The 16,540-nt window shown below is 37.5% G+C and overlaps 1 protein-coding gene across 1 annotated transcript; it reads right to left on the bottom strand.

Moving 5' to 3' along the window:
• stam (signal transducing adaptor molecule (SH3 domain and ITAM motif) 1) lies at positions 1-16,140 on the bottom strand. Its single transcript, XM_028441398.1, has 14 exons — positions 15,754-16,140; positions 11,413-11,497; positions 11,204-11,279; positions 10,989-11,084; positions 8,176-8,322; positions 7,961-8,051; positions 7,581-7,764; positions 6,591-6,685; positions 6,405-6,493; positions 4,960-5,047; positions 4,825-4,879; positions 4,586-4,739; positions 4,173-4,294; positions 1-2,953 (listed from the first exon to the last, which is right to left on the bottom strand). Exons 1-14 carry the CDS (start codon positions 15,791-15,793, stop codon positions 2,725-2,727), a joined length of 1,551 nt encoding a protein of 516 aa, XP_028297199.1. The 5' UTR covers positions 15,794-16,140; the 3' UTR covers positions 1-2,724.
• Between the last annotated feature and the right edge of the window lie 400 nt (positions 16,141-16,540).

Below are 16,540 nucleotides of genomic sequence, written 5' to 3' on the forward strand. Positions count from 1 at the left end.
TTAGTTCATACATTTGGCCCGTTTTATTGTGAACATCAATTGATAAGTATGGTTAAAAGAATACATACAGTCATTTGCACATAATTATTACACTTGTGTTGCTCTGAAATGTAAAAACAGGCAGCATCGCAATCCGGTACAAATAAAAGCTCACATTAGGACAGCCACAAGTCCAAAGCGGTGGTGTGTGACCATAAACTGGCTCTCAGTCCCAGATAGCTGCTACGCTACTAGCGTCTTGGTTAACCACCTGAATGCAAAGTAATGCCACTTATTTGCAATCAGTATTAAAAAAAAAACAAAAAAAAAAAAACAAATGATCCCACATGTTAAATAAAGTGGCAGAGATGATGTCAAGGGTTGGTTTGTAGTCATGGGGCGGCTTCAAACGCAAAACTTTACTTTACAGAAGCTAAAATGATCAAATAAATCCACCAAATTACTATCAACTTGGACAAATCTATATCAACATGTTAAAAAAAATTCAAGTTGTATTATTTAATCATATCCTGTTCCACCAGCATGTTTCTTGTTTTGTAAATATGACATCATTCCCAAAGACTAAAAAATGTGTGAATCTTCCCTAGCATCGTCCATAAGTAAGTCCTGCCCTCTAGAGTTAAGCAATAGTTAGCAATAACATTAGCAGTTTATTCCAATGTAATGTTTACAGGTTGTTTTTTATTAAAAAAAAAGTTGCAGTTGCAAAGGCAGAGGAAGGGAGTGCACAAACTACATGCTTTTACTTTTAACCTTCAAGTGTGTCCGAGGCTATTTCCTGTAACTTCATACATTTAAAAGTAGTCCAAAGAAAAGAAGAGACCTTCACTCTAAGGGAGTACTGTACTGTACTGTACAAATAAAACCTGGATTTATTAATACGGAAAGGATGAAATCATGTTTTAATACAACTTGATGTAGATTCGCTAAGTGGGAAAGATTGAGATCAGGTTACACACACCTATTTTCATCCAACAGTACAATAATCATTTCTCCACAACACACAGAGAGAAAAGATCATGAGTGAGCGATTAAATATACAACTAAGTCCAGTCCGTCACATACTCCACTCTAGTGTCTGAATACGTACATCCTGCACTGCTACTCCAGTTAAAATAGAACAATGATCATATCATAAATTAAATGCACTACCAAGAAAAAAAAAACACATTAATCAACACTAACTGAGATGCTTTATAGAGTTCTGACAGTTTGTTCGCTAAGCAGCCAAGTCTAAGGTCTCAGAGTCACAGACGTGGATCGAACAGAGCCTTTGTCGAAAAAAAAAAGGGAAAACTGCAGAATGAAAAGAAAACCATTCCACTGTTTTGCTCTCTTTGGCTCTTGCACCTTTACTTGTCTATGAGCAGCTTAGTGTTCCCAAACGAGCCCAACGTGAAATGATAGCGTGGCCTCGCTGCAGGACCAGCACAGGAAGGACGAGAGCTGTGCACGTGCTTCCGTTCCTCTCGTTCCGTTAGTCCTCCAAAAAAAACAAAGTGACTTCAGTGTTCAGTCCTTCAAAAAAAGAGAACGTAGCTTAACGAGCTTTTAAAAAAAAAACGCTTTAGTAGCTGTGTTGTTTATCTTTGCATGATTTGATCCGCATGGCATTGGCGGCGATGGGTAGTAGTAACAGTAGTAGTAGTAGTAGTAGTAGTGTGTACCACGTCATGTAAATGCTAATGTCATATGACGGATTTCTCATGAGGCGGATTCAGTTACATTTGGAATCAAAATGTTTGTTCCACTCAAAAGGTAAAGGAGGAGGACGCGGTAACATTCGTTTCCAAAAGGTGGCAGCACTCAGACATGTTTTTTTTTTTATAGCTAGTAGAGGTTAAACTGGGTTAAGCTCATGACTACAGACAAAATACTGCAACTGATGCCCTCTGCTGATACAGAGTGGTATTACAAGTTTGGACGAGACATTATTTAAGGTTTAAACAGCTCCAAAAATTTCAATTGCCTGATCAATTACCATTACAAGAAAGAGAGGTGCACAGTTTAGTGTATTCAGGCATATTTGAGTCACTCTAACTTAAAAGTGTAATTAATCATAGATTGGCATTGTTGAAGCTTCCCTGTGACAGGTGGAAAACTGTATATATTGTTAAATAGAGACGTGCCACTAGAAAAGAGCTTCAATCAGTTTGTTTCATGCACACATCAGCTCTATCGCTCAGGAAATCAATCCGTTCATCCAGCTCCAGTCTTTTGTTTGAAGTCACAAACTCAGTTCCTAAGCACCCCGGTTTAAAGTGATTTAGACGTATTGATCGGAGTTAAATCTATTGATAGCCCTGCCAACCTTAGTTAGGCAGAAACACTTGTATTGTACTCGTTTGTTGAAGATGTTCTACAACATAAAGAGCTTAAGATGTGCAGAAAAAAACCTGATGAGTTGCTAAACTAACAAATCCCTCTGCATCCTCATCCCATACATTTAAATAAAGAACCAAAGGGAGTGAAACTGGCAACCAAATACTGTACAACACACAGAGAGAAGACACCGGCCCATCTGTGACCGCTGATGTCTTTTGATCATATCTGAACTAAAATGTGCAAGTGTAGCTCTGCACCTGTGGAAAATAAACAGTGTGCGCTAAAGAAATATTCCTCTGTACTTGTGTGGATCAAATTTTAATTAATGAGCCTAATGACAGACCTATTTGTTCTAGTCTGCTGCTCGTGTGTGTGTGTGTGTATGTTTGTGTAGGATTCCTATAGCAGGGCTTTCTCTGAGTAGTGAGGTGGTGGTGCGTCTGAGGAAGGTGCTATGCTCGCGCCTGTAGTGCTGTAAATTGTGTTCTGCGACATCCCTGAGGGGGTGGGGCCCGGTGCCCCTCCAGGAGCGCCGGCTGGGTTCTGGTACGACTGAAGTTCAGGTGGAGCGATGATGCCTGGGGCTGCGCTGTAGACCGGCGGCTGGCCCATGTACATATGAACATCACTGCAGGGAGAGAGAAAAGAGAATCATGTTAATCTTATTATTATGCTCAGAACCACTACTATACATGCGTTACTTCTTCATTCTCTAAAGGCACACCATTAAGTACAATAAATTCTACTTAAAACATCACAGTATCACAATATTTAAATGCAAGCTAAAATGTATTTTTTTAGTTTGGCTTCTATGTAGTGCTGCTTTATGATTTCTATCATTTCTGGGGTTCTTAATTTGTAATGTTTTAATGTTCATTTTTATGTTTTATGTATTAAAAATGTTCTCTCTGCTTTGTTTTGATCTCTGACTCATTTTGTCATCTTTTTAATTATTTTATTAAATTACTTCTGTGAGCATTAGTCTCTAAACCTATTTTTTTATATAAATAATTTTTAACTCAGTAAGTTTGAGCTACAATTACATTTGTAAGAAAGGTGCTATATAAATACAGTTTGATTGAATAATTAAGTGCAGCACTGCAAACGTCAGAAATGACTCTCCAACTTGTGTCTTCTTTTAGATCCTTTAAAAATTATTATAAAAGATGATAACATTCTATTAACTAATACAGGGATGTACAACTATTATTACAGCAGGACTATGTTAACCGAGCGCCACATTATTTACATTCGTGTATTTCGAATAATAACCAATCTGACCATTAATACAGGAAAGAAGAAAGGTTTTCTGCTTGTTTTGTTTGTTGATGGATTCATTTTGTGTATTTTGTTGTCATTTTGTCATTGTGTGTGTTTTTGGAGTAATTTTTTGCATTTACTTTGGGGGCATCACATAATTAGAGGCCCACGTCTGCTCCCGAACCACCAGTTGCCAATATCTGTCTACTCTAATATATCTACCACAATAAAACTTTTAATATGACAGTAGCAGATATTAGAATCAGATTGGGATCTGTGATACTGGGAAAATAGATCCCATAATTTAGGCCTATAATACATATAAGATATTAAAAGGTATGTGAAGGACAATGGTATGAAATGTTATGTTTTTAATGCAGGAGTTTTAAACCTATTATAGTCTTGTGGGCACACAAGGCTCCTTTTCGTGGGATAAAACCTCAGCACCTCAATATACATGATTCATTTTCATCAATTAAAGTCGCAAAGAATTCAGTAACAAACACTTTAAAAACAATAACAAGATGCTTAACTTGATGATCAAGTCCTTTAACCACGCATTCAAACACTGGGTACATGAAACTCACCCGGGGGCTGGTTGCCCAGAAATGGGAGCTCCAGTGGGAAGCTGCTCCAGTGGGACAGAATAACCCTGCACAGCAGGATTGCTCATGGGGTAAGAGCCTGTGGCAGGTGGACCAGGGTACACCTAAACAAAGAAACACACACACATACACACATATACAGCAGGTTCAGGTGATAAAATGATGATGGTTTAGTCCAGAAAATAAATAAAGTAGAGTTTCTGTGTAGCTGAGACAACTTTACAAAACCACAACCGCTGCACTGTAACTGGGTAACAGCGTTGGATTTTTCCCTCACAGACAGGAATGGAAAGACATTACCAACTATACTAACGCACAGCAGTGATATTCACACTGCAGAACATGAATAAATCAGTACACAACACTGCTCCATGTGTACAACAAGGTGACACTACCTGTTGTGCTGCGCTGGGTGGCTGCTGCATGTAGTACTGCTGGCTCTGCAGCTTGGCATACATGGTATACACTGGGTCTTCATTCATGAGCTTAGCATACAGAGAAAGGGCCTCCATCAGCTTCACATTTAGCTCTGAGAGCTCCGAGTGCTTCCTGGTGGACAAAAACACACAGGTTATCAAAAATGATCTGATGATCATCACCTCAAAGGCTCTGAGGGTTTGTCAACGCATCACACCTGTCTATATCCTCCAACTTCTGGTCGATGAGGGGTCCCATTTGATTACAGGCACCTGACGTAATCAACAACATCATACAGTGAGTTGACTTGAACAGATGATCTGATTGGTGCGTTTACTTGAATCCAGTTTACCTTCTAACTGTAGTAACTCGACACTGTCTGACTGGTTGTCTGTGGGATCTGCACTTTGGATCATCTGCAGCAGCTGATCCATTTTCTCCTGAAAGTTTCAAATAAAATCAGACACACACATGATCAGAGATGGTGAATGGACTTGGTTCATATAGTGATTTATCCCTACACTGAAGAAGTCTCAAAGCACTTTACAATACCAGCTCATTCACACATTCACACACCAATGGGACTGAGCTGCCATGAAAGCACTAGTCAACCACTGGGAGCTACTTAGGATTCAGTGTCTCGCTTAAGGACACTTTGACGCATAGACTGAGATCAAACCCCCAACCTCTCTCAAAAAAAACATGAAGAGCCAAGTTTGTATCAACTCCGGTCCTTAAAGAAATCCTCCTGTTTTTACAAATGTGGCCTAAAACCTTTGAAATGTACTTATTAGAAGATCTATGCTTAACAAAATGCATTATTTTGCACAATATTTGTTTTATTAACTTTTAAAAAAGGGACTACTTTACCGTTTTAAAACGTGTATTTCACCAACTTGGAATCACGTGATTGATGATGTCACACATAACCATTAAACACTGTAAAGATCCCATTGCTTCCTATTGGAGTGAAGCATTCAGCCTGTTTTTTAGATCATTTAGCAGCTTTTTCAGCCAAAATGACAATTTGTGCTGCTTTTAGTTGAGCTAAATAATCAGGAAGTTAGAGAGTAATCATGGACTGTTGAAGACGCACAAACCCTGAGGATAGAAGTAATTTTGGGTGGGAGTCCTTCAACAGTCTTTGAATTACTCGCTAATTTCAGCCAACAGAGCAACAGCCATGCACTGAGCTCTTCTTCTCTGCTTCATCGTCTACTACCAAATTGCAGAGTTGGAATTGTCGCCCCCTACGGTCAAAGATTATTTTTCAGGTCACAACTGTTTTTGTTATGAAAAGAGGTTTACATCAACATTTTTTACTTTTACTGGGATTAATAAAGGATTTCTGATTATGATTTAAAAGGCAGGCTGAATGCTTCACTAGAAAACAACGAGATGTTTACAGACAAATGGGTGTGTGATGTCATCAATCACGTGATTTCAAGATGGCGGAATATGGGTTAAGTTGTCCCATTTTTTAAAAGCTAATAAAACAAATATGGTGCAAAATAATGCATTTTGTTAGGCATAGATCTACTAATAATGACATTTCAAACATTTTAGACCACATTTGTAAAAACAGTGGAGCATCTCTTTAAGGGCAGCAGCCCTGCATGTCTAATAGTCTAAATCGAGTTCAGTCTGTTTTTAAAAGAAAACGTAAAATCTTCACATTAGGTGGGCGGGCATGTTAACTGTGCTGATTAGTGTGAAACCATTGATATGGTAAAAAAAAGAACAAAGCTCTCAATTTACACGATGGTTGACTTCAGGAGGTCTGTGTTCCAAACTCACTTCGTCTATGTACACCGGTTCCTGCTCAGGCTCGATTGTCTCCACCTGAATTTCTTCACTGAACTGCACCGTCTTCTTCTCTGTCTTCACTGTTAGTGACAAAGCACACATGACCACAGGTGATCAGCAACACAACACAACAGCAGTAGTGTGTGTATGCGCATGTGTGTGTGTATGTGGACTCACTCATCTCAGGCTCTGCAGTGAGGTCAGCAGTGACAAAGTTAGAAGGGAACAATCCAATCCCCTGGTATGTCTCTCCTTTCCACCAGTTAGGGTCACTAAACGATGGGAATCAAACTTAATTCTGCACAGTGAGATGAACCTAAATATATTATTCTTCAAACCGCCGCAGGTGAACCTCATGTCAAACCTTCTTACAACATTAAAATGCACCCTTATTTTTTACCTTAATTTAAGCAATTCCAAAGGAGTCGGACTGGTAAAATCCTAAACACAACTTTAACAACTTATATAAATCAGCACTTCATAAAGTATGTGGGGAATGAGGTATGACACGTGGGGCGCGACAAACAGGAGGACACTTTCAATTTCATGCCAATCTTCTTAAAGTCCTTTGTTCATTGACCATAAAGATCATTAACACTAAACACCTAAACACAAAGAAAATAATAGTGAGAAGCCTAAAACTGTAGTAGAGATTAAAAGAGCATTAAATTATTAGACTGCAACAAAATGCAAAGTGAAACTAAAGTGCATAAATGATTTACGTCGACATGTGAAGTGATGCGAAACAATAAACTGAAAATAAGTTTCTTTTTTATTTTCTTAAGCTTTTTGGCACAGATTGCAAAAAATCTTTCTTTATTTCCTGTATTTTGGACAACTGCACTTTTACATTTGTTTTTTTATGCAGGTGATTAGTTTAATTTAGTTTTTGATTTATTATGAAATGATCATAATGTTACTTGTCTGTTAATTCATTAAAATTGAAAATGTGTTATTTGTCAGGATTATTTGAGGGGCAATGGGTGCAGGTGGGGCTTGAAAGTCCACCATTATTCAAAGTGGGGAACAAACAAAAAAGTTTGACAACCACTGCTATAAACAGTCAGACTTTACTTATAAGGTTCATATTTACAGTCACACCCATCGTCAGAACTTAACAGCCCCAGGAATAAGGAGGACAGAAGTATAAATGAAGGTAAAATTCACCTCTCATCCAGGATGGTGATGATTTCTCCAGACTTAAAGGTGAGCTCATTGTCCTCAGCGGCCTCAAAGTCGTAGATGGCGCGCACTTTTCTGCCGTCCGACTTGTGTGACGAGATGGAGGGGTAAAGGCCCGACAGAGAAGTCTGTGGCTGCTGACGCTGCTCCTTCAGCGACAGCTCGATAGCTGCACAGCCACATATACAAACATGTGTAAGAGCATATTTGTTACTGATGGTGTGACATTGTGCATTTGTAGAGGTTTATTGACAACAAGTAGAGAATTTAATTACTTCTAAAGACCATTAACCAAACGTATTAGTAAGTGTACACACACCCCTGGCTGGAAATCACTGGTCAAAGTGTAAAATAATAATCTGTACCTTTGGCCAAGTCTTCTTCTTCTTTTTTGTTTGTTGACGTGGAGGGGTCCTTTGCCACCAGGGCAGGGCTCGCCTTTGCCTGTTCTGCAGCCTTTAGAAATAAATGTTATCATATTAATGACCTCGCTCAGTAAAAGGAGGAAGAAAAACTACATTTACTCATGATTTTAAACATTTTTAATAATATTTAAAGACAGAAAACCTGTTTAACCTACCTGGGATCCCACAGCGGGGAAGGTGACGCCCTGCTCACGCAGATTCTTTATCATCGCTGAGATCAGGCTGAGCTGTGGATCGTTGCGGAAGTCCTCCGCCCACTCCACCATCAGAGCTTTGAGCTTCTCACAAACTTTGGGGTGACCCTGGACACACACACACACACAAACATTCGTGTCAGACAAGTTCGGGCCGTGTTGTTGGATTCGGGTCTTCTTTTTTGCCCATTTTATTTATTTATTTATTTATTTATTTATTTATTCAGGTCATTTCCGACATGGTTGCAATCACAGAAATTCACTTTGACATTCAGAGCAAAATCACATCATTGTTTTTTTTTTTTGTCCTTTTTCATGCCGGAAAGGGCGACGGAAAAAAGCATTTTGCTTATCCAGATCCGTCCCCTGATTTGAACACAGATAATTTTACATCAAACCTCGTTTCTTCCCTAGTCAAACATTTTCATTAACGTTTTTTTTTTTCTCCTTTTTTATGTGAAGTGTTCTCGTCTGCAGTCATTGTTCCTGTTGTTACTCCTCCTCACTGTTCTTTTTCTCCGTCTCTCCTCGAGCTTTCTTTTCCAGTCGTTGTTTTCGTTCCTCCAACTCTCCAAACGAAAAGTTCTTCTTCTTTCGGAGTACCTTCATATCCTCTGAAAGTCGCCTCAGCATACGATGCATCAGAAAGGCACATGCACATACACATACCCCCATCATTAGCAGGCCAAAGATCATGACCCCTAGCAGATAGATGTCCTCCACATCTTCCACTGTCAGCAGGGAGAGACAGAGCATCTGGCTTCTCCCTCATGCATCCATGACATATCCACTTGGGTTTGTGTCCTTTGGACACGCTGGTTCGTGCTGTAGTAATTGCCTCGTCGTGAAGATTTTGTCGATGGCGCTCAATGACCAGTTGATGAGTTCCATGTCGTCGCTGTATAGTTCGATGAAGAGTTGACTTGAGACCTGTATGCGTGTAGAAATGTCCTCCGTGTTTTCTCCTTAAATCTTGTCAGATTTACAGATTGTTGTGTCTCTGCGTCAAGGCTATTCCAGAGGTTCATGGCTCTATACACAGTACTATGTTTGCCAACGTTTGATTTGACCCTGTCTGGTCTGAACACATTATTATGTCTGAAGTTGTAGGAATTTTGATTGTATGTGAAACGTTTTTGTATTTGATGTGGTAGTTTTTTAGATGAAGCCCTAAATGCGTGTATTTGTGTGTTGTAGTGTATTATTTCTTGCAGTTTTAGGTATTTTGCCTTCTCGAATAATTCGTTTGTGTGTGCGTTGTGTGGTGCTTTATGTAATTCTTATAGCTTTTTTTTGTAGTTTAAATAGTGGTTCAAGATATGTTTTGCAGTTATTACCCCATATTTCGGAGCAGTAATTTAAGTGCGATGCTATGAGTGAAGAATAGATTGTTTTAAGTGATTTGGTATGTAGGATTTGTTGAAGCTTCCATAGGATGTAACTGCTTTTGGCAACTTTGTTTTTAACTATTTGTATATGTTTTTTCCAGGTCAGCTTGTCGTCCATCCACACTCCTAGTACCCTATATTCTTTTACTTGTTCTATTATTTCCATGTTTAGTTTCAGTCTTATATCTCCTGTTATTTTTCTCTTTCCGAAATTGATGAATTTTGTTTTACTGACGTTCAGGGCTAGTTTATTTACATCTAACCATGTCTGAATTTTTGATAGTTCTTCATTTGTTGACTCTATTAAAGTTTTAATGTCTTTACCTGAGCATAGGATGGTTGTGTCATCTGCAAACAACGTTAGTTTGAGGCAATTTGAGACTTTGAAAATGTCATTTATGTATAAAATGAACAGTTTTGGCCCTAAAATTTAACCCTGTGGCACACCACATTTATGGTTTGGTATTTTGATGTGTGTTCTTCAAAGTCAACATATTGTTTCCTATTTGTCATATAGCTTTTAATCCATTTTAAGGCGTTGTGCTTTATTCCGTAAGTTTTTCTTCTAGAATATCATGATTAATTGTGTCAAAGGCTTTTTTTAGGTCCAGAAAAATTCCAAATACAAATAGTTTTTTTTCTAATGCTTCTCTTATATTCTCCGTGATGTCAATTATAGCCATTGCTGTTGAACGTCCTTTTCTAAACCCATATTGTCCTTCATGTAGTATATTATTGTCTTCTATAAATTTGTCGAGTCTTTTCATGAAGAGTTTTTCCAGAATATTAGAATATTGATATAGGTCGATAATTAGTGAAATTCCATTTTTCTCCACCCTTGTAAATCGGTCTGATTTTTGCAATTTTCATTTTTTCTGGGAAAACACCATTCTTAAATGAGATTACTTATATGTGTTAGTGGCGGGGTTATTTCAGCTGTTATGGTTTTTATTAGACTCATAGTTAGATTTTAAAGCTCTACTATTTGCATCCTCTTCTTTTTAAACCATAATCACCATCCAATATAAACAGTGTGCTTCATAATCTAAACAAAAACAATAACCTAATAAAACAATAGAAAAATATTAAATTAATGAGTTTGGGGGCGTGTTCATAACAGTCCCAATATTACTGCAGGTCCCACATAATACCTCATTGTAATTTGACAAAATTTGGCCCTCAGAGTTATAAATGTAAAAATTTTACAAGGGAGGATGCCCCCGGACCCCTCTACAACACTTGCACTAACAGAGCTCGCTCACACGCCATGCGATTCCTATTACGCTGTGAAAAACTCCTGGTGAGAACCCTACATCATATACCAAAGTCCCACAGACATTGCAGTATTGCAGCAGGGTGATGAAAGGAGGAGCGTTAATGACCAACCTTGTTCAGGACGTTGCTGACTTCACTGGCAAACTCTCTGGAGCAAACCTCCAAGTGGAAGATCTTCCCACAATTTGAGACACAAGCACCGAGAAGCTGAGGATAAGGTGTACAACGAGCTTAATAAATAACACTGCACAATCTCCAAGGAAAGAAAGAGATAATAACAAATACTGGCCCTGAATTTAAACATGTCTGCATGTACATTTGCTTACAGTGAGCGCCTGCATGGCTACATGAGGGTCCTTATGGTTCACTCGTCTCATTATTGAGCGAACACATTCTTTGGGCCTGAAACAGAAATGTAAAACAAGACCAAACAATTCATTTAAGTTCTTTTATTCTGATGCTGCTTGATTACTTGATCATATAAAACAAAAATCATGACACATATTTTCTCATGCAGCTACACCAGCTAACTCACCCAGTGCGGGACTGCCCTATCTTGTCACATATGTCCAAAATGAGGCCCCAATCCTCAGCTGTGTTCATCTCACTAGTTGCTTTCTCTGCAGGAAAGAAGCACAACACACATATGCATAGTTAGCAGCAGCTCTTTTTTTTAATTCCAAGACTCAGAGTATTCAGCTATAGATATGAACACAAAACTCTCATAAAAACAAACTTAAAGCCTTAAGTATGAAGTCCTGTTTATTTACTAAATCTTAACATTAAGACTGTACAGTTCATTGCGTCAAGGTACAAAATTTTAAAAAGTTGAAGTTAAAAAATCCCGCAAAACTTTAGGAACGGCTCATATGCAGACAGAAAGCTGTTATTAGAGGCAGACTTGTGTGGATGTTTGAGGAAACACACCAGAAAAAGGAGGTTTTGGTACGTTTAATGCAGATAGCGATGACGCTGCCTTACAGACATGACAGGCCTGTGTTGAAGCACAGCTGTGTGACAACAGCGCGTCACACAGCCAGTTGTTATTACGGGAAAAAATACCATGGAAATGGGAAGGATTCATTTGTTTTGCCATTGTTTTATTTAGGAAACCTTTAGCTACCATCACCCGGTGAATCATCCTCAAGTTTGGCACAAAATGCTCCGCAGCTGTGTTATTACAACAATGGATTCTGTTTGGTACGTTTAATAAACATTCAGTCACCTGTTTTCGGGGGTAAAATAGCGTGCAAGTGCGTGATATTGTCCCAAAACATGAGTGAGGCATTTCCATGTCGAGGCCTGATAAAAAAAAAAAAAATAGTACACTGACATAAGTCGCTAAATTTATTGTTTTATCAGTTAACGGTTAAATAGCGCATGAACATCCCTGGGTCTTATCTTTATTACTAATAAGCATCTTAAAGAGTAAATAATCCCCAAAACCACTTTTTTTTGCTGAAATTTAAAACAAATTTATTTGGTATGAATTAGTGTTGTTGAATGATTTTTGTCTAACTCTTGATATTTTAGTCCAATTATTTCAATTTGGCATATTTTGTTGTAAAAATGTATGAGTGTCTGCTCTAATGTGAAACACGGCTATTACAACTATATTTTGCTATTGGTTGAGAATGGTCGTTTGTGATGTTTTGTTGGCTTCTTACTCAGCTTTACACCGAGCTGATTGGCTATATCGGATCGGCCTATATTTTGCATTTTATGCAATTAATGTGATCGGCTGTAATGTCATTAGCCGATCCGATCAATGACTTCATTGTCGTGATGAAACTTTCTGTAGATGCTCCCATTGCATAGTTTTAGCTGTCTCATTCACACCGAAGAGTTGTTTGCTTTACGTGACACGACTTTATTTCCCTCGCATTTATGCACAAAGGTGTAAACCTTTGAGCGAATGGCAAAAATGTCTTTCGGTTGGAGCGAAGCGGCTGAGCACCAGACTTCTTCCCCAGTCACTGCTGTTAGTGTGTGTGGGTGTATTTGTGTTTTTATGTGTGCATGTACTTGTTTTGTTTATTCAGCCTGAGCATGTTAAAAGAGCGGAGTGATGCGCCTTTCGCTTTGATACCAGTGACTTCTGTCCGTTTCAGGTTGGTGGTGGACAGGTCGAGTGTGCACGCCCCACCTCTGCTGTGCACATGTGATTATGGAGAAGTAATATTTTGTAGTATGTAGGGATGTAACGATTAATCGTAAGGCAGTTAAAAATCGATTTATAGGTATCACGGTTGATATTTTTTTTCTGAAAATTTAATCGCAGTACTCTTTTTAACCAGCAATCCACAAGTGTAGGCGGCGGGCGGAGTCTGCTAATACTTTCTTTCTGGCTGCCTTCTACTCTTAAATATGTTAATAAATGATTCATTGCCCCTTAAGCACCGAAAGAATATCTGTAATATTACTTGAATATCTGTAAAAGTCACGTTTTTCTATTAGCTCTGTCTGCTAGCATAGCTTCTCTTCTTCACTGCAAGATATCTGCATGCCAACCGACCACTGTGTTACCAGCGCCCTCTGCTGGTCCAAACAAATATGATGTAAATCAGTGTAATCGCGGGTTTTTTTTTTTTTTAAAGTCCAATTGTTAAGGCACAAAATACATTTTCAGTTGCACTTTTTTAAAAAAAAAAAAGAACTATTATGCAGTTTTGCATTGTTTATTATAGAACCAGAATTTAAATTAATAGGCTTAATTTTCATTTCTATTATTCCTTTATTTATTTCATTCAAGATTTATTTTTAGTTAAATTGCATTGTTTTGAATTGTTTATCAAGGAATTCTTTTGACAATGAAAAATAAAAGGAAAATAGTACAGTATTTTCTAGTTTTTTCCCAAAAAAAAAAATTTGTCTACAGTCCCATTTTGTAAAATAAATCATGAGAGAATCGTATCGTGAACCCAGTATCGTGAATCGAATCGTATCGGGAGTTGAGTGAATCGTTACATCCCTAGTAGTATGTATCTATTTCACAGTAAAGGGCCACGCACCCACACACACACAACAAATGATATGTTCAGGTCCTGCTTGGGAATTATTCAACTCTTCCACTCCCTCACAGTGACAAGGTCCTGAAAAATTGTACCGTTTGGTTTTCCGTGAATCTGTATCAGGTAGTACCAAAGGAATTTGGTCGGTACCTAAAAAAAACAACCGGAATTAAAAATAATTGGAATGATGGTCATTGTTTTTAAAGCTCACTGATCGGTGATCGGCCCAACAATCCTGATTGTGTAAAGCCTAGTTGTGTGTGAGTACACTACACTCTGCTTGCAGTGAACGCCTGCATGGCTACATGAGGGTCCTTGAGGTTCACGTGTCTCATTGTTGAGCAAAGACATTCTTTGGGCCTGAAACATCCTGTTATTTTTACGTGAACAATTGCCATGGTAATGGGATTGATTCATTTCATTTGCGATTTGATGATTGTGAAACCTTTAACTACAGCTGTTAGTTCAATGCTCAATGAGCACAATGACATATGTAGCTGAATTTATTATTATTATTTTTAAGTCAACCATTAGTATTAATCTGTCAAAGTTTTTGTTATCGGTAAATGGTTAAACAGTTAACCATGAGCATCACCACAGGCTAGGCAACATGGTTTAAAAAATGATTGAGAAAATATTATAAATAGCAGGAGCCTTAGTAAAAAGTCATTTATAGTGCTGTAGCTATTGAATATTTTGGTAATCGAGTATTTTATTGATTATTCCATTGATCAATGGCGTAATCGGAAAAACTAGACTTTTTTTTTTTTTTTAAATAAAAAAACAAAAACGCTGAATTTTAAATACACAACAGAAAAAAACACCAGTCACTTGATATTACTCTGCCACTGGAAACACTTTTCTCACCAAAACTGTGATAAACAGATAAGCTGCTCTTCATCAAGAATTCAAAAGCACTTTGTGTTTTATGAGAGAACTAATTTGACTCTTTCAGCAGCCCAGTCAGTTATAGGCCTGTACATTATTATTTAATGTATACATAAGTGGGTTCAAGATAAACAATTCATCTTGCATTTTTTTTAAATTTTATTATATATTGTCCATTGTTGGATTGTCAGCACTAAATAAATATTTTCCTTTTTTTTATATTGATTTATGATTTGAAGAATTAATATTAATCCATGGAATTGCAATGCGTTCATTTTTAATGAAGATAATACACATTAATTCAATTTAACACATTTATTACATGTATTTTACAAAGTAACGAAAGAAAAAATATGCATATTCATCATTGAAAGATTACATAATGTGGTGTCAATTTAAGAAGACAAATACAGGTATGCTAAAGAAAAGAAAAGAAAACTAATAATTATTATTGTTATTATTATTATTAATGAAACTTCGAGGCACATTAATTATTTTTTTTATTCAAGACTCTCAAGGAATAATGCAAAAAAAATGATGAAGTTGTACATTTAATAGTGAAAAAATAAAAAAACCAAAGCCTTGCATGTCATTCTACTTCAGTAACAGTTTATACAAATACATATATTCATTTCTGTTTTAATTTTATTCACCTTATGCTATTAATCTGTGTTGTTTGATGCTATGTTTTTATAGTCTGGTTTGACAATGCATTATCAACAATTCGAACAGCTAGCTAATTGTGCTAACCGGCTAAGTGACCAATTGGTTGCACCAAAACTGAAGCTAGCGGGGGAAAAAATAAATTAAAAACACCACAAGCCACAAAAGTGACAGTTAATAAAGAGTATGGGCATGTAGAGCCAAAAATGGGAGTGATGTATACTCAAAAGATATTCCTTATAGGCTGCAGACTAGTGAGCCCAGACAAAGCTTAGCTAGCATGCTACTAATAGCCTCCAGTTGTTAGTACTCACCAACATCTTGGTCAAACGGGTTGGTAGTGAAGAGAGGCATCGCTGCTGCGGTGACAACAACCGATTACACCTTCCGCCGATGTTATCTATGCCTCTTCTTCCTACACCTCGCACTGGGAAGGCATAATCACAACAAAAACTGGGTCGATGTCAAACGTAGCTAGCTGCTGTCTTTTCTACAAAGTCACTTTTTGGCCAGACAGCGACCAGCAGCACATTCTAGTGAGCAGGAAGAGTTTGAATCCGATAAACGTGTGAATATTAAGTCACTTAAAAAGGCAAACTGCTATAAATGCTACTGTTTTCACAGGACAGCAGGAAAAACACCGAGAAGCTACACGTTAGCTTTGGAAGAAAGATAACATGTCATCGTCAGGTGACGGTGGTCATGTGACACCTTTCGTGACGTAGGCTAGGGGCGAGCGACGTCCCCATTTATGATAGCGCGTTTAATGGAACCTTACACGTATTTATGTTGTTTCACTGATTTGTAAACTATTGCAATTTGTCAATAAAATTGAAAAAAAAAGTAACCATTCAAATGATAAAAACCCCAAGGGGATTTTAAAATTAAATTCAATATTTATTATATTTAGTTAACTATTAAGAACATTTTATTTCAGAATGATCAATTTTACCCGAAGACATTTTCTAAAAATATTTCCTAAATTACTTAAGTCCAATTTAAGATAACTAACAGAATATACAACTTTCAACAATCACTTAAATCAAGATTTATTTTGAAAAGCACAATCTGCAGATTTAGTATTGCAAATTAAGATTCAAT

Source organism: Gouania willdenowi, unplaced genomic scaffold, assembly GCF_900634775.1.
Source record: "Gouania willdenowi unplaced genomic scaffold, fGouWil2.1 scaffold_228_arrow_ctg1, whole genome shotgun sequence".
Classification (NCBI taxonomy): Eukaryota; Metazoa; Chordata; class Actinopteri; order Blenniiformes; family Gobiesocidae; genus Gouania; species Gouania willdenowi.